Source organism: Pteropus alecto, unplaced genomic scaffold (genome assembly GCF_000325575.1).
Source record: "Pteropus alecto unplaced genomic scaffold, ASM32557v1 scaffold11, whole genome shotgun sequence".
NCBI lineage: Eukaryota > Metazoa > Chordata > Mammalia > Chiroptera > Pteropodidae > Pteropus > Pteropus alecto.
Genome location: NW_006431956.1, coordinates 10,204,994 through 10,225,254, shown reverse-complemented (window position 1 = coordinate 10,225,254; position 20,261 = coordinate 10,204,994). Strand labels below are relative to the sequence as shown.

The window sequence follows — 20,261 nt, the reverse complement described above, 5'->3', positions numbered from 1 at the left end:
GATAGAAATTGGAAATTGGACAATTTTTAAGAAAATATAATGCTCCTTGCTGGTAAGCAAATGAAAAAATACTCATTTTGCTGGTGAAAATTTAAGCATTATAATTTGTAGGGGATGTAATCTATCAACATTTATTTAAAAATATTTAATTATATTTAAAAATATAAATATGTATCTTACTGCGAAAACATAGGAGTGCCAATCTCAGTTATCTATTTCATAAATTAAAAGCGGCAGATGCGGGTGCTTGCGGGAGGGAGGTGGCGTAGCAGAATTTTGGAGGCAGGGATGGAACTCTTTTATATATTGTGATGGTTACACAATGCAGACTCAATAAACTGAACACCGAAAAGGTTAAATTTGACTGCATTTAATTTATACATTAACATGAGATGATGAAATGATGACGTAGAGGAATTGCCATCAGCTATTTTTAGCAAAGAAAGCAAGATAAGGGCAGCAGTTACAAGACGATCTCATTTTTGGTAAAATAAGCAATCACAAAAATACTTATACATATCTACTACGTACACAGGCTGTTTGGCTGTTTAACAGAGTAGCTAGGAAGGGTAAAGTAGAAGCTGGCCAAAAAAGGAGAGTAAGAAAATCATGACTTTACCCGGGGCGGGGGGGAAAGCTACACAATGTCAACCCATTCATCTTTTATGTAAAAATTGCACACGTGAGTGTGCATGTCTGAGGGAAAATACTGGAGATTAAACAGGGTTTGTTTTTTTTTAGATCTTTAAACCATAAACGCAAAGCTCTAAGAACATCATGAACTGGAGCGCTGTGGTCTTGGACATGGAAACTATAAGACTGGCTCTGCTTTTCCCCAGAATCTTCTATTTCACCCTTTCCTTTCTCTTCCTCATTTGTGATTTAAGACTACTTATTAGTAATTATCTTAAGGTTCAGTAATGACAATCATAGGTGAAGAAGAGTCGACTCAATGACTGAGATATTTCTTTGACTTGTCCTTTTTAAAAAGAGAAAGATTATAATTTATTTGTCCCTCACGCTTTGAATTATAACAGCTGTCCAGTTTCTTTCAGATTGTTATCTTTCAACATTGTTTATATCACAGGAAAACAAAAATGAGTCTTTCAGTATTTAATAAAGAGCCCTTTACAATCCCTTTTTAGCACAAATCATAAAGTAGTAATAATAAGATGCCAAGAGTCTAAAGGTGAATTGTGTTTTCTCTAATTGTCATAGGCCTGGAGGTATTCCTAGTATTCCTACTAGAATGAACAAGAGATATTTATTAATGTTTATTGAATTCCTACTGGATGAAAAACCTTAACAGGTAGTATTTCATTTAATTCTCATAATAATTTTACATGGAAGGTACTGTTATTTTCCCTATTTTATAGCTTAAAATAAAAATATAAAACTGAAGCACAGAGGAATTCAGCAAACACATGCAGCATCAACACCCTGACTTAACCTGGGCAGCCAGTGTGTCCACTACCCTGTTATAGTGAATGTCACAGAAGGCCACCACACACTTTTTTTATGAATCGCTGCCTTGGCTTAGGCCTATATCATCTCTCATTGATTGTATTTCAACCCATTTGTGGCTTTTCTTTTTCTTTTTCTTTTTTTTTTAACCTCAGTTTTTCACTTTCTCCATTACCCTTACCTCAGTGAAAATAGCCTTTTAGAACAAAATGCTATTGGTCACATGCCTTAATATGACTAACTGGGTCACCATTTCCTACAGATAAATTTTAAATTCATAAGTATTCTCTGCAGTCCCTTCTTTCCTCTCCTGTTTTATCTCCTCTGTGCTCCCTGTCCAAACGTGCACATCTCTTAGCCAAAGGTACCTACATATCTCCTATCTTCGTTCGGAATATTTCCTCTAATTAAAACACATTCCCCGCCATCTCTCCTTGATTCTGCTCTCTCTCCTGGATTCTTTACTTCTACCTTCAGGCTACGTTTTTTATTTATCTTCACTGCTCCATCAGGAGTCATCTCCTTCAATGAGGCATCTCAAATCCACTGGACCACCATCCATCCCCTATAAAGCATTTACCCAATCTCATTGCAAACACTTACTTGTCTGTTTCAGTCACTAGACGCTGACCACCCCAAGGCAGGGAGCACGGCTTCCATCTGTGCAAGCGCAGGCCTAGTACATGGTATGCACTCGATAACTGGTTTGAGAAAACAACAAGGAACAAAACATTACGTGAGCTTGGAGAAAACGTACTGTGAATATATAGTTCCAATAATTAGTAGTCTCCTTTCTATTTTAAACTTTAAGTTTAATCCATCTGCCACAAAATCTTAAAGAAAAAATAAAACTCATTGAAAAAGAAAAAATTAACACCTTACTCCACTGTCAAATAATGTGCTGGTTTTACAGTTTTAGACAACAGATGGGTGGCCAAAGTCTCCTCCCATGCTCTTAATAACCGTCCCCACAAACCCAGTTCCCAATGATTATAATTAAAAGTATGGTCAACATTGTTAGTTATGGCATATTTCTTTGGAAATCTCGAAGGGGAAACGAATAGAGTCATGTGCAATGGGGTTACATGCGCTTGACGAGGATCTACAGTACAATTGTGTTGTTATCAAATTAACAAGATACTAACATATCTGGACACTGGCATCTAAACAAGAAAAACTAGAACAAACCACTTCTGTTTTCCTGGGAGTTTCACAAACTTTTATTGGAATGCTGTGTGTCCTTATGGTTGCTCTGTTTTATGAGGATATGTAAGAATTGTAATGGTTCTTTAAAATATATATGAGGAAAAAGTAAGACTGTTTCTTACAAAGAAGACTTAAGAGTGATTATGCCGCATTCAAGTATTTGTGGATTTATTTAATAGGTAGCGCTAAATCTCTTTTCTCTGTTCCCAGAAAGTTTAAACTATTTTTTCTTTGTTTTGCAAAAATTGGATTGTTCTCAAAAGAAGGCAAGCCTATTGTACATAATTCCTGGCAACCAGAGAAAATTATCAGAACACTTTTTCCTCCTCATGCCTTCAATCCAAACTTTTAAAAAATGCGACAACAAAAAATGTTAGTTATTAAAATGATGCTCCTTTCAAAAAATTCAATTAACTGAAAATCATTCAGTTGACCAGGAGAATTTAAAGCAAGACAAAGTAGAGTTTCATGTAGACAGTCTATGGATAGAAATGAAAATACACAGTATCATCGCTCCTCAACATAAGACTAGTTTGTTTTTTTTAATGTCGTACCATGACTTGCGTTCACTGTGTGATCATCGTTAGGAAGATGGTTCTCTCCGTAGGTCAATTCTTTTACAAATTCCCAGTGCGAATCTTCTGTGAGAAATGCCTCTCAGCCACAGAAACCAGACTCAAAAGTTATGCCTGGAAAAGAAAACCGGTGAGGAGAAATGAGGTAGGAACATGCATGAAACAGTGACTCTGTACTAGCTTAGGAGGTCAGGATACACATTTCACTTTGCAAAGAATATTTTCTGATTATCAGGATAGTTTTACTTTTCCAGCTTCACATGACCTGTGTGAGGCACCACCCTGTAATATTCTTCTGTCTACAGTCTGGCACATTTCATCTTGGTTGGCCATCTCCACTATATTTAATGATGCAAGGTGAAACTCTAGAGCTTTTCAGGGAGTTAACTAATTCACCTGCCACGATGAACAAGATTCACCTGCTGAGATGGCAGTAAAAAAAAAAAAATTCATTGAAAAAGAGGAATTTAAATCAAGTCTGGACACCTGAAAAGTTGAGCTCAGCACCTTGATATTCATTCTATTATGATATTTTAACAATTTCTCCAAAAAAAAAAAAAATGCCTAACCACTTTGCAATTGCTGGTAAGTTAGATATTCCAAACTTTGCCCCCCAGTACGCAACTAAAAAGTTTGAAAATATTTATATTTCTACATTTATCGAAAAAGAACCAGTTCAAGAGAAAGTCAGGATTTGGGGTAAGCTTCACAAGCATCTTTCCCAGTTTTGTCACCAAATTACCAAGAAAAAAATGACAAGTTTCAGAGGGCTGAGAGGTAAACTAGAAATTCTAACTTGGTTTGTGCTTTCGAGTGATTAGTCTTTATGTACTTAAATTTCTTTTTCCTAAAATAGGAATCATAGTAGTTTGGGGGATAAATTAATGTAATTTATTTTAAAAGATTTTCAAATCTTTCTCTTTATGCCGAAGCATTTGTAGAAGGGAGGATAAAATAATTCTTGGTCAGAAAACACCTAAGGTTTGACAAGCTCCCTGAGATCATAATGCTATTATTTTAATAGCAATAACAATAGGTATATTACCACTGAGCTCCGAGTATGTGCCCTGTATTTTGCATATATTTACATCAGTCTTCACAAATATCCTACAGTGTGTATAATTGTCCCCAAAAGAGTACAGTGTGTATAATTGTCCCCAAAAGAGTATGGAACTTTTTGCAGTAAGCCACTTACCTATGACAAGTTTTAGGATATGGTATACCCAGGCTTTGAACTGTCTGATGTCAAAACTTATACTTTGAAGTCTCCCTAAACCGGGATTTTGTCTGATAATTAAAAAGACTCCATCACCCGATGCTCACTCCTAGCCATTATTTTAAATTTTAAATAATATGACCAATATACCAGTATGTTAGATAAGCTCACTATATCTTCATCAAAGGATCTTCAAATTTCTATAAACAGGGATGCCTGTTTTCATGACCACATATTTCATCACTAACATGTCAACTCTAAAACACTAAAGTGCACTATGCAAATAACATGCCACTTAAATTTTCTCTACATATAAATCAGGTGTTTAGATCTCAGAGCTATGGTTGTTTAGATAGTCATGTAATGGACATATACGATATTTTTTCTTTACAAGCAAAATTATTTTCTCCCTCAAATGGATAAAAACAAGTGAATTAGCTACAGCATAATAAGGAAAAATGGTTTACGTTACTTAATGGTGAATCAATATGACAAGGAAATACCATTTACTTATATACCTAAGTGGAAATCTATTGCTTCTGGATGTTCTTTTCTTTCTCAACTCAGCTATGGCATTTATAGAATGTTGCTATTGATAAAAACTTACTCCTCAAAGGAGAGTCCCTTCTGGTTTTTTTGACATAGTCTTAAGCACCTATGACGAACCGCCACTGTCTCCCTGGGTATCCAAAACAACTTCTGGTCTAGTTCCTTGGTCCTCTATGAACTTTGCCACCTACTAGGCCACCACCTCTCAGATCTTCTAAGTCAGTTGGTAGAGTGAAGAAATATGCAAGATTTGAAATCCATACTTGACCTCTCAAATGTCCTTAAAAGTTCCAAGTTCTGGGCTGTGAACTTAGTCAAGGACTCCTTCTACCTTCCTCCGCCCATGGTTACCCCCCGTTCATAAGAGACACAGTTCCTAGGCACAGAAAATCTTCCACAGATAGGCTGCTCACATACCTGGTTGGCCCAGGACAGCCCCAGTTTATGCTTGTGGTCTTAGCATAATAATCATTACCTCTCATTTTTCCTCTCAATAGTCCCTGTTTGGGCAATAAATGCAAAATTGCCTCATTGGGTCAATAAATTATATATTGATACACAAATAAAGCAAATAATCTTATTCAGTGCAGGTGGCCACTGAAATAACCTATTATTTTTGTAACCATCCTATTCTCCAACAAGGAAATGGTGTGAAATGACTTTAAGACCAATGAATGTGAAAATAGTAAGAACAATGTGACCCAAGCATCACCAAACCCTTAAAAAGACTCTTCACAACTGTCTCTGTCATTCAACTGCAAAGATGTAAAGATTTCAAGACACAAAAACTTTCAGTTGCATAAATGTTGAAATTTGGCTTTAGGATGGAATTTCAAACCATTTCTTTCATTACCTCGATGTTTTATCAGTTAAAATGCCAATCACTGCACTTTCCACAGAACACTAAACACCAATGTCCCTTGAAAAATAAAAATTAATTTTTTAAAATCCATCACCATAAATATGTAAAAGCAAAATGGTCCAGTCACCTCTGTAAAAATTGTATTGAATTGCTCAGGAATTTTTACTGATGACATTTGTTTCAGTACACATCAAAGGACTTTCTTCTAAAGCTAATATTCTAGAATTTAACTCAACTATCAAATATAAATGAAATTCCAGTCACAGAAGTTGAAATTCTTCCATTAATATTTCCTATACATAATTCAAAAAGTTTAGAGTAAAGTAATAAACACCTTAAGAAAATCAGGAGGGCCAAACATATTCTAGCAACTAATAAATGTCTCATACCACATGTTAAATGCTAAATATTTATAAAATCTCAAAATTCATCTATTCATATTATAAACAAAATATTCATCATAAACAATGATTTTGATTATTTGGTGGCTTTTATTTAAATTTCTATGATTATAGAACATACTTCACGACTTCTAATCAGAGCAGGAGATATACCATTGTTCATAATTTTAGTGAAATTTCAGAGTTTATCAGTTAGAATAATATTTTTAATTTATGACAAAGATGTCTCTTGCATATTTAACCACGGTAGCATATCGGCAGAAGAAAAAGAACTTCACTGTAGTAGCTGAGGAAAATTCTTCTGGATCACAAAAATTAAAATATTTATGAATTCTCCAGTTCAGAAGTAAACCAGTTGTCTATTAAGAAAAAAGTACCTATGGGAACGAATGGGGAATGTTCCATTCTTTAAGCATATATTAGGTTTTAGGATGATTAAATAAATGTTGTTAATATTTATTTAAAAACCACAAGAATCTTGTCTCCACTAAACGTACATATATTTCCCTTGCCCTCAGGAAGTATTTTAGTATTTAATAATTTTTTTTTTAAATGAAAGACATTCAGAGACAGTATCACAGTAAACATTAAATGCATTGTGTTGGATTCTTGGCTTAAGCTTCTTTCACATGAATAAATGCTCTAACAATGTCTACAAAAGAATTTTTTCCCATATAATTTTTCACTGTTTTGATTTAAACACAGATCTACCTATCCCTCCATCCATTTTGGAATGCAAACACACACACACCCATATTTTTTAATGTTATCATTGAAAATTAGATATATATTTTTCAAAATGTTACTGTGGTAACAAATGCTTAGTGTAAAATTTACCTTTTTAGCCATTTCTAACTTACAGTTCAGTTGCACTTAGTACATTCACACTATTGTACAACTATTGCCAACTGTACCTCTAGAACTTTTTCATCTTTCCAGAATGCAACTCCATTCCTATTAAACACTAACTCCAATTTTCCCCCCCCCTCCCCCTCCCCCCTAGAAACTACCATTCTGTTATACACAGAATGGTATATTTGCCCTTTGTGACTAGTTTACTTCACTTAGCATAATGTTAAGGTTTATACATGTCATAGCATGTCTAAAAATTAGGTATATTTTACATGTAAATTGGTCTGCTTGCTGATGTATACCTTTAGATATGTTTGGCACATGTTCTATTTTACTATTAGAAATATTTAAGTTCTATTGTGTATTTTTGTTTTATTCAATGTCTTTTATACAGAATCATACTAATAACCATCAAAAATCTCTTTTTGGAATCATGCAGTATTTGTCCTTCTATGATTGATTTATTTCACTTAGCCTAATAACTCCACATACATGAGGTATCTATAATACTCAAACTCACAGAAGCATAGAACAGAGGTCACCGGGGTTCGTCCTCCGCGTACTGTGGCCCTGGGGGCGCCTTCCTGACCGACACCTCTGGCTCCTGAGACCCCCGGGGCCTCAGGTGGTGGCCCTCGTCCTCTCTCTGGTGCCCCGGGCTTCTGTTCATTCCCCAAGGTTGTGGCCCCTTCCAAGACGAGACAACATCCCGGAAGCTCCCATTCCCGGGGTGGTCGGGGCACCGGGTTGCCAGCCCTGCACAGCCCCGTGCGCAGCCGCAGACGGTGCTGCTTCACCTGCACGGCTACGTGGCGGCTCCTGGACCCGCAAGGCCGGGGTTCACCTGCGGGCGGCAGGTAGGCCGTGAGCTGCGCTGGCTGGTAGCTGTCGCAGGCCTGGGCAGCCGCCAGCTCCTCAGACCCCGAGAAAGGAGACCAGGAGGAGGAAGCGAGAGGATAGCCCCAGACCGGGTGCCACCAGCCGCCCCGCCGCGCCCTTGCCCTTGCCCTTGACGGGCGGGTGGGGGCATGGGTCCCTAGCAGGGGCCAAAGCTGGGTACATGTACCTCGGCCCTCAGGCCAGCTATAGACGCAGCCCTGCCAACTTAGGAGGGCAGATCTCACGAGCGTTCTTACTACATAAAGAAAACTGGGACACAAGGAAAACTTCGGAGGTGAAGGATATGGTGATGGTTTCACAGGTGTACTCATATGTCCAAACTCATCAAACTGTATACATCAAACTGTATACAACTATGTGCAGGTTTTTGTGTATCAATTATGGCTTAATAAAACTTAATCTATTGTTCAGTATTATAGTGATGCTCATAGGATGAGTGAAGTACTGGGAATTTTTGCTCTTTTCATGAAATGTCTCTGACTTATTTGCGTTAAGTCTATCACATATATATAGCACCTGTTTTCGCTCTCAGCTCACTTATTTCTAAAGCCTGTTTGGCACAGTGGTTCTCCAACTTTAATATACATATGAATCACCTGAGACGTTGTTAAAATGAAGCTTTTGGTTCTGTAAGACTGGGTGGTGTCCTGATGTCTGCATTTCGAATGAGTGCCCAGGTGATGCTGATGCTGCTGGTCCATCAGGTACACTATAGAAGCAAAACTAACGAAACCCATTTTCACTTTTAAATTAACTGCTTTTGAAAAGGCACTGGGTGAGAAGCTCAGTCAACTACATTTGTTAAAATACTATCTAAAAGTAAGAGGAACTTGGTAATGAAACAACGTCTCAGTGAGTGTGCCTTTTGGGAAAAAAACACACTGACTATATTGAGTATACAGAGCAGAGCACACTGACATTCAGGAGTTAATATTTACTAAGTCTCCAGAATATGTTTAGTATTCCTGGTGCTATTCAAACTGCATGTATAAACTGCACTGTCCTAGAGATTCATCCTAAAATGAGATAAAAAGAAGATATAAATGCATTTTTCTTGTGCTTTCTGAATTTAGAAATTTTATTTTAAGAAAACTTTATTACAAATTCAAATTGGTAAAATACCAACTTAAAAGTATATGAAAAACATTTCAAAGTGGTTTTGAATTTCAAAGGGAAGCCAATCTTTTGTAAGATATATATCCATGTGTATATACGCACAATATATTAAATATTTTAGTGCAGAAAATAGTGTAACATCACTTCTAATAGTTCAATTGATATATAAATAATTTCCTCAGAGCAAAAATGACTGCACAAATATTTACATGAAATATTCATGTTTGCATCAAAATATATGGATATATATGCATCAAAATATGTAAATATTTTGTAATATGTAATATGGCTACATTATTACATCATGTCTGCTAATCTATCAAATTATCTCAATCAAGCAAACATACCAAGTTTTCTTTGGTCAAATGAGGTTACATTACTTGGGAAACTTAATAGACTAAGAAGAAACACTGTTGATAAGTGCAGACATCTGTCTCTGCATTCACACCAAGGACATAGCAGAATTGTATCAAGATACGCTACTGGAAAAGTACCAGATGTTGTGTAATCAATGAAACTTCAATAAAGGAAGAGAAATGGGAAAACATACCCAAAATCAAATGCTAAAATATCTACTAAGACTCCAAGTGAAATTTGATTAAGATAATCAAATGAAAAGCAGAAAGAATCTTTCTCTGTAGGAAAAAAAAAAAAAGGAAAAGCTAAGCTTCGAAAGATACAGCTGAAGACAGAAAATATATTTACTTTCAGTTATTGAAATTGAGAATAATGCAAACCATTAGAAAGGTGAATTTTGCCAAAAGAAATGAAGCAAATTGTCTGTAAAAGATTTAAATAAAGCACAGAAAGGGATCTGACACTCACATTTGAGAAAATAAATTGTCCTCACATTGCTTTTTTCGTTTTTTTTTTAAATAAAAAAGAGAGAGCCACCCAAAAATTTCATTGAGATCATATTGGTAAGTGGATTATTGTGTTTAAGCTAGGTGTTTGAGGAATTAATCGAATTGCTGTTTACAAATAGAGGATTTTTTCCTTGCTTTCTTATCTCTTGTTTCCTGCATCCTTCTGCATTGCTCTAAATAAAATCCTTACCCATCAACAGAAGCATATTGGACAAAGAGCTTTTCATGAAAAAGGTGACATTTATGTTGTTGCAATATTTTTCTTTTGCTTGACAAAATACCTCACTAAAATAAAACACTGCAGCAAAATAAATATCAAATTTTAATAATTTTTAAAAACCCACTTGTTTGTGATACAGGAGTTGGATTCGCTTAGTTGGAATTCATCGTTTGTAAAGAGACACAGTATTTTAGTTGCTAAGTGTCTTCATGTGAGAACTATCATGTGGTTAAATTATATGTCCTTTTAAATATGACCAGGCTTGAACAAAAATGGGATTTCTTGTAATCGTTCCTATCAAAGACTCTCCATAAAAGCCCTGAAAGGAAGGTGTTGGGCCCTTTTTGCCCAGCGTTGAATACCAAGTGTGACTGACATGATTTCTATAGTCATCATGGCTGCCAAGAAGGCAATAGCGGCCATCTTCCTCCTTAACCTCTCTCCACAGCTTTGTATATAATTGGTCAGAATGAGAAAAGTCCCACATTTAATAAAGGTTAGCAATCCATATTATATATATATCTCCAAAGGGGGAAAGTACAAAGAGGTTCCCTCTACACCTATTTCCCTCTTGAGCAAAAACACACACATTTATATATATACACATACACACCCCATTAATCACAATTATTTGTCAGTTGAACAAATAGTGAGGTTTTGCGGGATTAGCAACAATCACCAAAACATTAAATTAGCATAGAGACCCTCACGAGGAATAGTGCTCATAGCTTTAGAAAACAAATGTACATTCCTCTTATTTATTACTTTCACCTTGCTCAAAACCAAAGCTAGTATTTTAAATCCAACCACAGTAAACAATTAATTCACTTACAGCAAGTTGCTGGGTCTTCGTCACTCTCATCAGGACAGTCCTGCTGAGAGTCACAGGCTGATTCTTGGCCAAGTAAACTGGCCATTGACACAGGTGAATTTGTCTGCAGAGCAAAGCTTTTGAATGGGGCCCATGCACAGGCATAGACCCAGCTGATCCAGCCTAATAAAATCTTTCTGGCTCAACATAGCCCCTTGGAAAATAATCTTTAGGAGAAAAAAATGAACAATGAATGAGTATAATTTCTTTAAAAAGACTACTACTAATAATAGATTAAATTGTTAAGAGAAAGCTCATTCAAAGAGCGAGCAAATACAATTGATGACGAAGTTCCTATTTAAGAGGGTGACCCACACACACAAGACTGATGGGCACATAAGATCCACTGAGGCCCCTCAGGAACCACCCATGACCAGACAAAATACAGCACCCCGCTCAATCATCGACAACGTCTCTGACTGCAACCTTTTTACTTGGTCATCATCTTTGCAGCTCTCTTTCTTTAATACTCAAGGAAAAGAATAAGTATTGTTGCTAACACCACAAAAGCTAAGCATCTGTTTGTTTGGTTTTTTTACTGAAATTAGTATTGGAATGCATGAAGGGACATCTTAGGCAAATAGTAACGGACACGATAAAAGAATAGAAAATTTAAAAGGATAAATATTAAAAAAATTTTATAAAAGAAGAATGTCTTTAAAATCAAGAAGTGCTGATTAAAGGAAATAAATCTCATTTTCTCCAGTCAAGTTGAGACCTTTTCTGAAGGTAAGTGAGACAACCATACATTGCTTGTCTAGTGTAACATAATGTCAAAGTATTAATAGTCCTTGTGGTTCTACCAAAAGGAATAGTTAGTTAACACTGCATGAGAGACAGAACTAGCTGACTGTACAGCAATAACTGTCCAATATGGTAACCACTAGTTACATAGGGATAGTTCAATTTAAATGAATTCAAATTCAGACCCTCAGCAATACCAGCCACATTTCAAGTGTTCAATAGCCATATGCGGTTAGTGGCTACCATTGTAGAGAACATAGATATAGAATATTTCCATTACTGTGAGAAGTTCTAATGAACAGTGCTGAACTAGATATTGTTAACATATAAATAAGACACTAGGAATAAAGGCTGACTTCTTTTAGTCTCTTCCAGCTCAAGGTTCCTGAATAGGCTTTCTTCTTTGCAAAAACATAAAAAATATACATTGGTTTGTTAAGAATTACTGAAGATCAAGTTTTAGTTTGCAAATATATTTAACAAGTGTAGAAAACAATATTAAATTTAAATCGTATTTAATAATAAGAAAACTTTGTATGCTACTATATACTTTCCACGTAATGAATATCATAGTAAAAATATGTAAAAATTCTTAGACCTACAGCTATATATTTTCATAGCAGCAAGAGATCAAATATGCAGAAATATCAGTTCAAATTTCAAAAATTGATCATTTTAAACTTAAGTCTCAAAAGACAGCCACCATTAAAAAAGCCAACATTTAATATGCACTTGGAAACCAGAATAACTCCAGCTTATTTTCTTTATATTCTACTTGTTTGTTTTATCTTTGAGTTAAATAAGAAAACTTCAATATTCAGTTTATGTAAAAAGAATGAAACTGCAATCATTTTGTACTTCTTTCAGAAGTTATAAAGACAGATGTCAGCTTAGAAAAACTGAAATAATGTCAAAATGTTAACTCAATAAACTATGATATAAACCTCAGCTGAGGTTTATATCAAAGGTTTATGACATAAACCTTTGCTGAGATTGCAACAAAAATGCTATGGCTCAGAAATTTCAACCTTGGCAGGTAAACATTTATGAAAGTTTTTTTAAAAAAATCTTCTCAGGTATGTTTTTCTGCTCAATCTCAACAAAATCCCAAGTAACATTTTTTGAGAGGCAGCCTTCCCACTGAGCCTATCTCTATGTCAGACACACCTCTTGAATAGGTAGAGTTATCCACATGTTACAAAGATGGGAATCACTGCACTTCGATACCTGTTTATTATTTACCTGCTTTGTCATGCAATTTGCTTCCGTAGTTGCAATGCATGGTGTTGGGGGCTGCTCGTGAGGGAGCCTGTGGAAAATGAGGAAGATTTAAACAAGAGTGCCCACACTCTGGGTCCTCCACTCAGGGAAAATCTGGCCTGAGAAGGGCTAGGTACAATGAAAAGAAGTAAGCAATTGCTCTCCCCTAACCCTAATTTAAATGCTTATTTAAATTTAGCAATGGGTGATAAATTTACTGCTGCAAAGCTAACGATAAAACTTATGATAAATAATATTCGTTTTTTCCTTTCATACGTTAAATGTCTTCAGTCCTTCTGGTGTCAAGACATCTGCTTTTACCCATTTTCTGTGAGTTGATGTCTTGTACATCCAAAACACTTGTTCCTTTGATTAGAAGAAAAGGCATTACTCATTCCCCAAATAATATTCTCGCATTTATATATGTACTCTGTTACATTTTAGTAGAGTTTACCCTGCCTGTATGTAGTAAGTACTAAGAAATCTAATGTATTGGTGAAAAAGCTAAATAACATTTTTTAAAAAGAAAAAGTAAGGAAATGAAGGGGAGTGTGAATAGGTGGAGCACAGAGATTCTTAGGGCAGTGAAAATACTCTGTATGATAAAAAATAATGGTGCATATATGTCATTATCATTTGTCCAAACCCACAGACAGTACAACATGTTATATAATGGATCTGCATAATGATCACCTCCCAGGTTGCAAAGTGTATGCAAAAATTGTATTACTATACACTATGAGGTAACATACTCAATAAAAGTCTACCATGTACCCCCAATTTTGCCTGTGGTGTTGGGCTTTATGATTCACGACCAGACTTTTATGCTCTAAAATAATCCTACTTTTCTTTAGTGGCTATCCAACATTCAAGTTAATTTGACATTTCGCTCATAAAGACAAGCCAAATTGTTTATAATATTTACCTATAGGATGCATGAATTTTTCATGTATCGATATAGTGAAAACACAGAGAGTGGCATAAGTATGTCTCATGTTGAGCTCTGAGACTGTCTCTGTGCCCCACTTTTACTGTGAGATAGGCAACAGCGGGGGAAGGTGACATGCAGTTGTAATGACACATGACACTCATACTTTTTCAGACTCTCATAAGATTTTTTCTCCTCACTTGGCTTCACTTATTTCATTCATACCCAAAACTTTCTAAAAAATGAATCTATTTTCAACTTAGTCCTTTACCCTCTGATGTCTACTCCAATTTCCAAGCCTTAAATATTTCAGAAGGTAGTCTAAACCCATTAAAATGTACTTCATTTCATTACTTATGCATAGCAACTGTTAAGATACCCACAAGACAGCGAAACATACGTGGTAGACATATTTTCAGCTGATAGATTCCAGATCACATCAGGATGAATTGGAGTTATAAAAAGTTGAGACACACAGCTAATTTTTCTTCTTCCAATTATTTCCTACGCGACTTTGATGATTTAGCATTGAGACACTTATATCCTCCACAGATGCTTCTAGTGACACTGCTTGGCATGTTGCATTCATCACTTCCCCTCACTTTCATTTTATGAGAATAATTGAGAGCAATTGCTTTCTTTTTTTCACAATGACTAATTAATTCCCCTCTGTTCTACCCAAAGAAGAATTCATCTACATTTTTTCGAAAAGTGAGCAGAGTTCTCTCTAAACTTAAATGGCTTTTCATATGCTAAGTTTACGGTATATTGTGTATGAAATCCGGATTTTTCTACCTTATTTTCCTGTGTGATGACACAGTAATGAAAAAGAAAAATAATTAACCCCAACTAAACAAAATCAGTTTTTATTTTATTTCTGTCCTCATTCTCAGACTCCTCTTTGGTTACTTTCAACAGGTGTCAAAGTGAAAGAGACCCTCAGCTCAGGAAAGTCTTTCAAGAGATGTTCTAATTTTCTAGTACCTTAAAATCGATCAATAAAAAATTTAAATATGTGTTGAATTCCACAGACTAGCATCACTAATGCTATTTTACCCTTCAAGAACAATATTTATCACTAGATCTCTTAGAAATTCCAGCTTATCCTTTTCTCTTTGAGTGAAAAAAAAAAAAATCAAAGGGGCCAATTTCAAGGTTTTACTTTATTTTGTTTTTTAACTACTTGTGATTACATGTGGGGATAGGACCATGTACTTTGGTAAAGATCCTCCTTCAAAAAAAGCTTATTATGGCTTTAAAAATTATTGTACAAGAAAAGATACTTTCTAAAGCATTTTCTTTCCTGCCTCGATAATGTTTTCTTCCTACTTGCCAATGGGAATTTAAAGAATATGGAAAAGGTGTCACAAACTGTGCATCCCACTATCTCTCCTCAAGATAAAAGATAGGCTGTTGCTATGATGATTGCCTTATGGATGATGGACAGGGACCTAATCCCAAGGACAATCAGATGACCCAACCAGCACTGCTACACACTTAACCTGACTCTTAAGTCAACTTTTTATTTAACAACTTGCCTCTCACCTGTGTTTTCTATTTCTCAAGTTCTAATGTCTTCTGAAAAGAAAGAAAATGAACCTTAGTATTTTCACTAGATATTTCTTTGTTTACCTGGCCATATCCTAAGGGTTATTTTCTTCATTGTATTCATGGGAAATATAAATAGTCATTTTCATCGAGAGTGAATTTTGTAAATGATAGGTTTGGAGTACTTGTTTAAGTGTGTGATACAACATCAACTTGGGACTTAAATGTTCTCTGATGCAGATTTTGCATTGGTGGCCAATGTGTTACGTTTATAGAGCATAAGCAAATAGAGTGTCAGAAAAGACAGGACGTCTTCTTGCAGAATACTGGGTTAACTAATGAATCAAACATCAGTCAACACTCTCTACGATATAAACCCAATTGGTTATGATTAATACATTAGATCAGATCTCCATGATTACTTTCTTTTCTTATAATGTGGGAATTGGAATGTAGATAACTCTCATATATATGAGGTGGTTTCTGAAGCCGATTTGTTTCACTCTTTTCTTGTAGCATCCTAAAGCCACCGGAAGAATGATATTGCTCATTTTTGGTAATTCATAACTCCAGTCTACATATATTGAAACTGTAAAAATCCATCCCTGGTGTTCAGGGCAGATTAAAATAATCCCCAGGATTAGAAGATATATGATACAAATTTCTACTTAAATATAGGATAGTGATTCATTTGACATTTAGTGAACATTAATTAATTACCTGCTATGTGAAAAGCACTATCATGGGACAGTATTTTTAAAAGCAGCTTTAACTATAATATAAACATAACAAAATTATTTTAGAATTTTTGTTACTATGCCTTTATTGAAGAAGTAAATTGGAAATGGAAGGTTGCAAATTGCATGGAGGGTCACTGGGCTTGGTTTACATGACACAAGTAATAGTAACTGAAAAATGATTGAAACGTAAATAGTATAACATAGATGGATAAAGTTTAATCTTTTTTTTTTTTTTGGCAAAATTTCTCCCACATATCTGGAAAGTTTGGAGTACTGCAGAAAGGGCAGGGAGATGTTTTTACCCACCCACCCACCTCACACCTCACCAAATTAAATGAAATATATCAAATAGGATGCCAAATAGTACTGCAAAAATGTCACAGAAATAAAACATAGTTACAGTATGCTAGAAATTATGTCTCATTCACATAACAAAGGAAAATGTATTAGGCTCTCTAATGAGAGTATTCATCCAGCTCTGTGCTTTAGAATTCTGTGACTGTCTTGGAAAATAAAGGCAGAAGAAGGAAGACGACATGATGAAAATGACACAAAAGGAAGAGGGAGTGGGGATAATGTAGAACTAGGAAGAAACAGAGAATTCCTCTTGAATTTTCAAATATCTTGATCATAAGCATTCTGATACTTGAGAATTAATTATGATGGCACTTCAAAGTTCAGAAGAAAATAGAACAGAAAAAAATGCTATTGACAGATGGTCAGTGGCACTTGATGAGTGCAGATGATAAATAAACTTTTGTTGAAAAATGAATCTGGCTGATGCCATGAGCAAGTTTCATCTGGTTTTATCTAAAATATCCCGAGCCAAAGGAAACTGATGTGGATGCTTATATGGTCTTCTTTGTTCCAGTGTCAGAATTCCTGCACTTATTGTTGAATGTTCCCCATTTCTAGAATGATTGCAGTTTGACCCTATGATTTCTTTATTCCTATCTATAAATAAATTTTTCTTTATAATGGAAATTCTCAAAGTGCCTTAGGTATTTCCCACTGGTAGAGGACTGTTTTCAGTTAAAATTAGGTTAAAAAAAAAAAAGAGAGAGAGAGGCATGGATTTGTTTTATTCCCTAGCATTTCCACTACAACTTTCACTATGCCCAGAGTGTCATTTATCTTTTTTCATTCAAATGACTCATTTGTCTGTATTTAATCAGCAACTACCAGCCTTTAAAATTGTATCTCTTGGTACCAGAACAAATAATTTGCTTCCTTCATGTTTACGGTTTTAATGATACACTGATCTAAAAGCCAAAACAGATCACATCAGAGCTTCAATATAGAGCGAACAATACAGAAATCCAAACAGTTCATTTTATTAGAGTTATAGTTTCTTTAATATACTTTCATGAATTTTAACAATTTTATGAAATAATAGTGTGCAAATTATCACGTTTGCTTTTGTACATGACAGTATTCCCTAAACCAGCTTCTTACTATTTCTTTTTAACGGTACACTGAGTAAAGTCATGTTAAGGAATAGCCTACCCACAGCTGAGCAACACAGGTTGCCAAGAATAGAAATTTCATTTACTCAATAGATTTGAAATAAATGGAAGTTTCTTCTCACCTTATTATTATATAGTCCTGCTCTCAGAATACTATTTTCCATAGTGTAATAAAATCAAAGATGACAGCTCTTGCCCAAGCAGTGATACACGGAGCTGCTTAGATAAGCCCTGTTGTCTAAATTGTTCAGAAGAGAAGCATGCCTAGCCTTTTCTCACATATAGTAACCCAAAAAATAAAGAAAAAGGTAGCAATTTAGAAAAAAATTAGCTACTTTCTGTTTGAACAAAATTATTGTATTTCCAGAGTTTTCAAAACCCGCCTTGAATCACAAATATTTTACGTAAATGAAGATGATGATTTAAAATAACTACATCAAATACAAATGATAGGTTTTCATTTCCACATATTCTTCCTAAAATGCATCAAAATCTGCTTCTAATTCCTAAAATCAAAGTTTGATAATGCCCCAATATGAAAATTCAATATTCTTATAAAATCTACTGACATAAAAATCTCTATGCCACCAAATTTTCATCTTCTTTTAAATGTCACAATGAAATCTTTCTTTAATCAAAAATTTTTCATATTTCTCCCCAGAATTCTTTTCCTTTTTGATTTTTTCTTTTTACAGAAAAATCTTTATAGTTTAAAAGAATTCCCTCTTTCTCACCAAACTACATGGAAATATCAGATATCTACAGTCCTATTAAAACTGTGCCTATGGTTTTGTAGCACATAAAAATATTGTCAATCAATTTTTTCCTATTAATCCTTAAAACCAATTTGGATTGTTCCTGAACTCAGTAAGATAGACAATGCAGAGATACAAAGATGTTTATGTAATAATTTTGCAACTTCATTTTCAAAAATAAAGTCTTCTTATTTCTTTATAAGTTAGTAAATATTCCTGCATAGAAAACTATGAAATGCTTATTTACTAGAAATGTGAGACTTTAATCAAAATAACTCAACAAGTTAATACTTTGCCTCTGACCTATACACAAGAAAATGATAAATCGAATAAAAAGACATTTTTTACAAAAGCAGAGAAAGATCAAATTGCAGATGAAACATCTTTAAAAATAGGAAAGAAAAGATATGCCAAGTAATAAGCAGGGGTAAAACCACAAAACTCGTGGACTTTGGGACCAGAAGTGGCCTATGGTAGCTTGAATTTTGACCAATTTCGATGTTGCAAAAGATGGAGGAGCAGAGTCGAATTTCCTCCGTGAAGCTAAAGACTAAGGCTGAGGAGCCCTGCTCATAAACTAAGGTGGGAAATATACCTACCCTCCCTGCCCTGGGCTGTGGCTGAGACAGGACATGCAAAACTCCAAGCATTACCATGGAAAACTCTAAGCATTACCAAGCATTACTGTGGCTGAGACAGGACATGCAAAACTCCAAGCATTTCCATGGAAACCCTAAACTAGTATTGTTACTCAGGTAAGGTCTTGGGGGACTTCAGTAATGCTCCAACAAAATCGCTGAACAAGAAGGTAGGACAAAGAAAAATATCAGGGAAGAATGGAAGAGGCTGGACAGAAGGAGGAACATGACCATAGATATCGGGAGATAAAGAACCATCACCACATAGAAACAAAATAGACTTTCATTCTAAAATTGCACGACTTTATAGATTATTATTTAGATGTGAGGTCAATATAAAAGCACTTGAAGTGTATAAATGCTAAGCAAGTTCACCACCATAGATCTTTTAGAAATAAAAGAACAATTAATTAAAAAGTAAAGCTTTATAAGAAGGAACAGGAACCAAAAGAGAGAGGTTGATAAAAGAAACAATGATGAGTAAAGAACATGATAAAATATATCATTGTAATAATTGGAAATATAATAGCTTCAAAAGATATTGACTTAAAAACCTTTTGAAAACATTAAACTATAATTCAAGACCAAAATAGGGGTTAAAATGATAATTAAGTTGTGTCAGGGTCCTTTTATTCCAGAAGGAGAGAAACACACTGAAATATAATATTAAAGATATATGTTAAAAATTCTAAATAGCCATTAAAATATAAGGCACGTAAGTCAAAGCTTCCAAGCCAGTGAGGAAAAAAAAAAAAATTAATAAAAGACTAACAACCAAAGACCTCGATAGACATCCACTGAGAACATAGACAGATGGCAAATAAGCATATGAAAAGATGCTCCATATCACATGTCATCAAGGAAATAAAAAGTAAAATGACAATAAGATCCCACTACACACCTATTAGAAGTCTAGGCCAAAATCCAGAACACTGACAATACCAAATGCTGAAGAGAAGGCTGGAGCGACAGAAATTCTCATTCATTGCTGGTGGGAACACAGTATGGCACAGCCACTTTGCAAGACAGTTTGGTGGTTTCTTAGAAAACTAAACATACTCTTGCCATATGATCCAGCAGTCGT

The 20,261-nt window shown here is 35.0% G+C and overlaps 1 protein-coding gene across 1 annotated transcript in view; it reads right to left on the bottom strand.

Annotated features, from left to right (window-relative positions):
• MALRD1 (MAM and LDL receptor class A domain containing 1) overlaps positions 1 to 20,261 on the bottom strand; it is a 533,295-nt gene that overhangs the window by 415,780 nt on the left and 97,254 nt on the right. The window contains 5 exon segments of the mRNA XM_025043397.1: positions 3,225 to 3,359; positions 11,045 to 11,135; positions 11,137 to 11,265; positions 13,379 to 13,468; positions 17,907 to 18,075. Coding sequence (XP_024899165.1) covers positions 3,225 to 3,359; positions 11,045 to 11,135; positions 11,137 to 11,265; positions 13,379 to 13,468; positions 17,907 to 18,075 — 614 coding nt within the window.